Source organism: Monopterus albus, unplaced genomic scaffold, assembly GCF_001952655.1.
Source record: "Monopterus albus unplaced genomic scaffold, M_albus_1.0 scaffold3.1, whole genome shotgun sequence".
Taxonomy (NCBI): Eukaryota; Metazoa; Chordata; class Actinopteri; order Synbranchiformes; family Synbranchidae; genus Monopterus; species Monopterus albus.
The window spans coordinates 8,049,873-8,057,684 of NW_018127883.1; the positions used below are offsets into that span (position 1 = coordinate 8,049,873).

Consider the following 7,812-nt stretch of genomic DNA (forward strand, 5'->3'; position numbering starts at 1 on the left):
ACTGTCAATAATACAGTCTAGTGTCACATATGGTGAACAAGGCAATAGGAAGGAGAACACACATCCAAACACACACAGTAGGCAGGCAGGTGCAGTAAAGTGGTTTAATAACAACAAACCAAGGCTTACAGCCAACCCAGCAGACGAACAAGCTGGCACAGGTTTAGGGTCAAAAACAAAACTGATAACAGACAGAAGGAAAGACACAAGTCCACAACTAGCAAGAAAAACCTGACAATCTGGCAGGGATTGGGTGTTACCGGCCAGTTTATTTATGCATGTTAAATGGAATGAAATAGACCAATTAGCAACCCCTCAAGTATCAGAATCTTTTTCACACTATTCTTACTTGTCATACCTTTAAACTGTTTTTGAATCTGATGACGGTTGTGCCAGCGTGCTGGTTGAGGCAGGGAGGACATGGCAGCTGATGAGCAGGGGGCCAGGAGAGATGGGGGGACACTGAGGTGATGAAGCATAGAGCAGGTGGTCTGGAGAGATGAGGAGGCAGACAGAGAGCAGGGGCCAGGAAAGATGGGATGGATGCTGAAGAGAGGCATTGTAGGGCAGATGGTCTGGAGAGATGAGGAGGTAGATGGAAAACAGGGGCCAGGAAAAATGAGGTGGACGTTGAGGAGAGGCAGACTAGCTTGCAGGGAAGAGGGTGAGCTCACAAGGCGGGTAGACATGGACGTAGTACTCACAGAGAGCTAGCTAGTAGCTTGTAAAGAGGATGGTGAGTTCAACAACCAGGCAAACATGGAATTAGTACTCAAACATGCTGGTTAATATTCTGAGCAGTCAAACGAGGAGCCAGGATGCTGTTCATTGAGGAACATAAAATGATCTGGCAATAAGAACACACCAGCACCTGGCTTAAGTGGAGCAGCTGTGAGGGCAGAGGTGCCAGCTGCAGATGTGACACACCCAACCTCAGGAGTCACCGAGAACGGAACACTCCTGGGAGTGAGCCATGGTCTGAGCAATTTAATACATACATTTTTTCTGCAATGAATTAAGTATCATTTTTTTCAGGAGACTGTGGAAATTAAACAAGTGTAATACATATAATAATACATGTAATACTACAAAGTTTCATATAATGCCCCACCGGATTTTAGTGGTCTTGAGAAAAACAAGCAGTACATTTATAGTAACAATATGTTGAGCCACAAGCTCTCACTAATCAAAACATACTTAGCAGGAACTCCATTAGGAAAAGGCATTTGGTTAGAACAACAGAGAAGGCACAAAAAGCACTTGTGATGTATTACTTTAAAAACATTTTACTGAGACCATATTCACAGCTGGGCAGAAAAAATGTCTGATTCAAAGCAAGTGAAAGAAGAGTGTGAAAATTAAGATCAGGCTAAAGAGCTTTCTTTTGAACTGTGCCAGCACTGACAACCTTCCATTGGTATTCATGCTGAAAGTCAGAGCCTTTCAGACATCAAAGAAAAAGAAATGATAAATATTACAGCTATGTAATTTTATTTCAAGATAAAATGCTGTGTTTTCCAGTTGAGCTGGGATTTTATCATAAAGATAAATGTTTCTGACAGAGATATAACATTCATACTGCATCGTGCACACTGCTCCTTCATTTGATTTTTTATCTTCTCTGTGTTTTAATCTTATGCCAGAGGATATTCTGCTGCTGGATAAAATGATGAAGAGATGAGATATTGTAAGCAGGGAAGTGGGTAAAGGTGCTTAACCAAACAGCAATGTTCCAGTCCACTATAAAAACTGAAACAGCCCCTTTAACAGTCTTTCGCCAGCTTGTCAGAAGAACTGCAGGAGAAGATAAGATCATCTGTCAGAGCCAGATTGATTTGCCTCTGCTGGCGATTCAGCTGTACAGAGGTGATACTGGAGTCACTGGTTCAACAGCATAAGTCAAAGGCTCACACAGAGTTGTGGGACAATTAGTGGGGCCAAGTGACAGTTCAAGGAGAAGTACTATAAGCTATAAATTCCTACTGCTGCACTACAACACCTTGCAGGACATAGAGAAGGATTTTTCTAAAATTATAAAGGTCAAAAATAAGATACAGAACAAATGTTAAAGCCACAAATACCTTAAAAATTGCTATCAGCAAGCAAAGTCTTGTATTGTTGCCTTTGGGGATCATATCTTAACACTCCCAATACCATTCATCTTGGTATATCATTTGCTTTAACACTGAATTTGGCATATAGTTGTAGTACTTCAAGCCTATCTCCACAGATGTTGCAAAAGTAGATGGCAATGTCAAGTTTGCTGGTCGCCACCTGACTCTCTCGCTCTTCTCTCCCTCTCTCTACAGACACACTCCCAGCGGAGCTCGCAGCTGATGTGAATCAGCTGATTGTAGGACTGAGTATTTAGAAACTGACATTACTGTGTATCAGTTCAATAAAGAGACCCTATTTTAAGCTACCTGGGTTATGTACTTTACCTCATTTGTACCTTACCCACACAGACAAGAGGAGATAAGACTGGGACCTCAGAATGCTCCAGTGAGACACTCCATAACCTCCTGGGCTGTGAGCTACAGTATGAATAGGACTTGATGAATGGGTTTCCATAGGAGATAATTCAGGGAAGATTGTGTCTGAGTGGTCTTTGTTTTCATACTGATTAATTAAAAAAGTAGTTTGAGAAATATGTTTGTTTGCTTTCCTACAAAGAGTTAGATGAGAGGATTTATATTACTGTCTTTTCTGTAGACTATGTTAAATATTAAGCTACATCCAGCTACTGCCAGCCTTTATGCTAAGCTGCATCTTAACAAAAGCCTGGAATCAGAGGTACACAGAAGCTCTATCCTAAATTTCTGAACACATGTATTGTATATGTTGTTTGTTTAATCTGTGTTAAGCTGTAACAGTGCAGTTTTGCAGATTGTTTTGTCCCCTGCACCAGGACAAGAAACAAGCAATCCCCTTTTCAAAACCATGTTTTTACAAATAGATTTTTGCATGAATTAAACTTTTTTTTTTTTTTTTAGAGCCAGATTAACCATTTCCCCTTTCCTCCTGTATTTAGGCTAAGCAAACTGCTAGATGTGACAGTGGTACTGATCTTCTCATCTAACTCTTGGCAAGAAAGCAAATGATAGTGTCACAAAATGGCCCCCATTTAGCATAAACTATATATTACTGACAGGAATGAAGCCAAAGACAAATTAAAAATGTCATCTATGAACTGAAGGAACACTTATTTGCAACTCCTTTAGAAGCATCGACATCAGCTCATACACATCTACCAAGGACCCTGTCTGTGAGCCTATGTGTTTAATGGTGATATTTTGGTTTCACATTAAAAATTGTACATATGATGAAGATGATATGAAATAATCAATTATAACAACTGAGAGAATCCACTGTTGGGGTCCTTCAGTCAAACCACCATCAGTTAAACACTGATGAAATGTTTTAAAATCATATTATGACATATATTAAGATATGACAATCATTATATCAGTTTAATAATTTGCCTGGACAAGCCTTCATTGTAGATTGTAGGTTTCAGTCAAGCTCTGGTTAAAATGTAGACTCCCCCTGTTCATTCTAGTGCTAAACGCTCCAGTCTTGGTTCTTGTGTGTCATATCAGAGGCTCTGCCAGTGCTCAGGAGGTACTGAGGGTCACCAGGCTCTTCCACATTTTCTCTGCATTGATGATGAGCTTGTTGATATTGGGAGGATTTTTAATGAGCAGGTAGGAACCTCCCAAAACAGCTCCTGTTGTGCTCAACACCAAGCCACGATTTATCACCTGTGAAAAATGCATTTAAAAAGGGTTTTAATTAGGTTGAATTTTTTTTTTGTCAGCTGAAACAGTTCAGTCTGGACCAAAGACTCTTCACCTACAGTAGCTCAGTGATCTTACTGTAATCTTCATCATGCCCTGTCTTCAGCTGACCTTTATTTGTCTGTTTTCACTGTCACATTATTACTAGAGCAGTTTTGTTTTTTACCCAGTGAGAATCACATGAGCCTTTCATGCTCTGAGCTGACTTCAAATTACAATAATAAGATGTTCAAAAGCATGAAAACGCCTCAAAAACTAAAGCGTATGTAGGAAAAAAAGATTAAAGAGTTTAAGGAGAAAATATTTTTTTCAAAGGGTCTTACTTTGTTTTGCCAATGCCACTGCTTCACAGCTTCATGGTATCTAGTCCTACTGAAAGTGATCTGGAGACAGAAGGTCAAAAGATGATGTAGATTTTTGTGGTAGATAAAGTGATGGGACGGTTGTTATTTAGTTAATTAGGACACTCACCATTGTATAAAGTGGAATTATTGTCTTTGGCATGAGGAAGTGGAGGAAGTTATCAACATGTTTTCTGAAAAGGAACCATCTGGAGTTGACATGTGCTCGCATCTACAAAACAAAACACTGAGTTAGTGAAGTGAACCATATGATAACCCAGAAGCTGAGGTGACTTTCTTACTGTGAATGGCTTTTCCATATCTCATGTATGTATTATTTATCAGTTAGAGTGGAAATCAATTTAAATAGGCAGTAACACTTAATGATAAAAATCATTCTTTAAGTGTCATTGTTTTTGTCTTTGAGTTTCTCAGCTCGTTCACAGTGAATAACTGTTTATGTGGACAAGACTGCATCACTCTCAATAAATCATACTGTATCTTTACAGCAGTTAGTGTTGGAAATCTTACAGCCATATATGTGAAATAATTAACAATAAAGCAGCATGTCTGGTGATTGTTGGATTGTTGCTAATTAATATTGCCAAAATGAGCTGCAATGTTAGAGAGAGTTTAGTTTACTTATGTATTTATGGTTTATGCTACGTTATACTTACACTTAATTGTATTTAATATGAAAATACTGAACTTATCTATTTTTTCTCCATACACAACACAGATAGTGAAATATGCCAAAACTTGGGAGAGCAGTCCTATGGCAGACACACACCAACATTAACGTTTATTTAAAATCAATTTTCTGCCGACCTGATCAATGTAAGTCAGACACTAACCATTATTTTAGCACTTTTTTGATTTTGCTAACTGAGAAAAATATCTGGTTCTTTGCCTGCTACATGCTGTGCTGTGTTCACCAGCTAGTTGCTAATTTTATTTGTCCGCTGCTCAGTGCTGAGGACGTAACAGTTCCATATTGTGCTACAATCAGCAACCAAAACAGAATTACGGAATAGAAAAAACCAAAACTATAGGCTGAAAGATGCTAAAACATCATGCAGTGGAACTGCAGCATTTAGTGATAATTCTCCATGGGATGGTCACTATAAGCAAAACCTTTTGTTTGACACATAGTTATTTGATTTGTTGTTATAAAAATATCAATTATAGCTATGTGTTTTACTTGTATGAGACAATGTATTACAGCATTGCTACTTGAAAGACCTCAATGCATCTTTTATTACAGCATACTCCTTTTGTTTAAATACCTGTAAAGTACTAGTTTTAATCAAACCCTAATAGACACATTAACCCAACTTTAATGTTGCATAAAGTTGCATAAAGACATGCAATTTAAAGCATCCAGTTAAATTAATCATATTAAATAAATATTTATTACTTCAACATAGTTGTACATGGCCAGGTCTGAAATTGCGTGGTCATCTGGAACTCGTACTCTGGTATATTCAGGCAGTACAGCACCTGCATGGATACACACACACACACAAAAACAAGATTTTCTCTTGAACTATCATTTCAGTCTCTGCCTCCTTAAATCTTTGTCTATTTAGGACTTACTGAAATCTTCACTGAACTGATCCATTAGTTCGTCAAAGACAATGCAGTCTTCGAAGCCCTATAAAATGTGATTGGATGAAAGAGTTTTCCTTTAAATTCTTTTCTGCCAGTTCAATGCCTTAATTTAGTGTTACTTACAGCATTCATCCCCTGCCCATAGAAAGGCACCACTGCATGGGCTGCATCACCCATAAGGACACACTTATTGCCAATGTGATATGGGGAGCACTTTACAGACACCATGGCCTGTGCAGGCAAATGGAGATAATCTCTCTTTAGAGCATCACTACAAGGAAAATGAACATAAAACACTTACAAACAAATTCTGACAGTTGCATTTTTTTAAATAAATAACATGAATTTTTGTTTGCTACAAAGCATCTGTCTCATATGAATAAACTAAAACAACAGTGCTTTCTCTGCCCTGGTAATGTTAAATAGCCATACAGAGCAAGGAACACATACATTCAGTTGTTCAGTTCACCTTAAATCAAAAGCTCACCACACAGAACCCAGTAACTGTATGCCTGCAATTTCACATTTCACAGATCATGGCTGTGAATACAGCTGGAGTCCATGGGATAATGAGACATTTTTGAGGATGGCATGAAAGGATAAAGGCTTTGGGGGAGAAAAAGCGAAACAGATGACAGATGGTGAAGGGGGTGAAGGTGATAAAGTCACTTACATTCCTATTAGTGGTATGGTGTCAGGAAAGTATTTCTGGAAAAACTGGATGACTCCATCTCCTGTGGTGATCTTCTCAAAGTCTTCAAATGGCATGAAGAGGGTACAGGTAAATGTCTTGTCCTAAAGCAGAAAGCAAACACAATGCACAGTGATGTTAATTCTCAAAACCATTGGGCCACATTTCTTGTTAAACTGAGTCATCTTTATTTACACAGCAATATAACACTTGGTTAGAGGATGCTTCAGAAGATTACCACCTACAGTTACAGGATACTAACACTGTGTAGAACTCTGACAAGCTGCTAGAATTAAGCAACATGCACTCAGTATATAAGCCTGTCTGGTTCCACTGTATTTGTTAGCCTCGACATTCTTGCCATATGTTTGTTGCTGTTTTCCTGTGAACCTGTTAGTTTGGATTTCCCCTCTGTGTGATTTATCTTTCTCTTTATAAACCTTGCCCATCTTGGACTTTTCCTTTTGCCAGTCCCTTTTGGATTTACTGCTTGTTTGGGTGTTGGTATGATTTTGATCTCCACTTTGGACTTAGACTCTGCCTCCGGCTCTTCCTGTTTAGTTTTGTCAGCTTGAATATAAAAGTAAGCCTTGTCTGTTATTCGTGCTTAATAAACAGTTTAGCATTATCAGCCAACTTGCTTTCCTGCCTTTGCCTGGTGTGTTTTATACCTGAACTGTTACAGATGTTTAGCATGTATAATGTTTACCATACAGTATTCACCCACCTAGTTTTGAGTGCCAGCATGCTAGCATTTGTCAATTAGCACTAAACACAAAGTGTAGTCAAAAAGACAAAGGATTGGACAAATGATATTTTTGATCTGTCAGGTTTGCTCGGCCGCTCTGGCCTCCCTCACCTTTCCTACTGTCTCTTGCCCATTAACACTAATCACGTTCACCTGTTCCTCACTCCCTTATCACCAGCTGCACTTGATTAGGTTACTCACTATATTACCCGGTTTTCACTCCTCAGTCACTGTAGTTATACAATATGAAGGGACTTCACAGTCACAATTATATTTGCACACTTGGAATGATAAGTAATTGTTATACATGTGTACATACAGTCAGGGAAAAAATTATTTGAACCCCAGCTGATTTTGTAAATTTGCCCACTAACAAAGAAATGATCAGTCTACAATTTCAATGGTAGGTTTATTTGAACAGTGAGAGACACAACAATAACAAAAAAATCCAGAAAAATGCATTACAAAAAAACTTATATAGTAATTTGCATTTTCATGAGTGAAATAAGTATTTGATCCCTTTGCAAAATGTGCTTTAGTACTTGGTGGCAAAACCTTTGTTGGCAATCACAGAGGTCAGACGTTTCTTGTAGTTGGCCACAAGGTTTGCACACATCTCAGGGG

At 38.5% G+C, this 7,812-nt stretch overlaps 1 protein-coding gene across 1 annotated transcript in view; it reads right to left on the reverse strand.

Moving 5' to 3' along the window:
• Positions 1–1,048: 1,048 nt before the first annotated feature.
• kmo (kynurenine 3-monooxygenase) overlaps positions 1,049–7,812 on the reverse strand; it is an 18,414-nt gene continuing 11,650 nt past the window's right edge. Inside the window, exons 10-16 of the mRNA XM_020598414.1 lie at positions 6,423–6,544; positions 5,873–6,020; positions 5,735–5,792; positions 5,556–5,638; positions 4,269–4,370; positions 4,121–4,180; positions 1,049–3,761 (exon numbers count right to left, since the gene is read on the reverse strand). Coding sequence (XP_020454070.1) covers positions 3,615–3,761; positions 4,121–4,180; positions 4,269–4,370; positions 5,556–5,638; positions 5,735–5,792; positions 5,873–6,020; positions 6,423–6,544 — 720 coding nt within the window. The 3' untranslated portion in view covers positions 1,049–3,614. The remainder of the gene's footprint in view (positions 3,762–4,120; positions 4,181–4,268; positions 4,371–5,555; positions 5,639–5,734; positions 5,793–5,872; positions 6,021–6,422; positions 6,545–7,812) is intronic.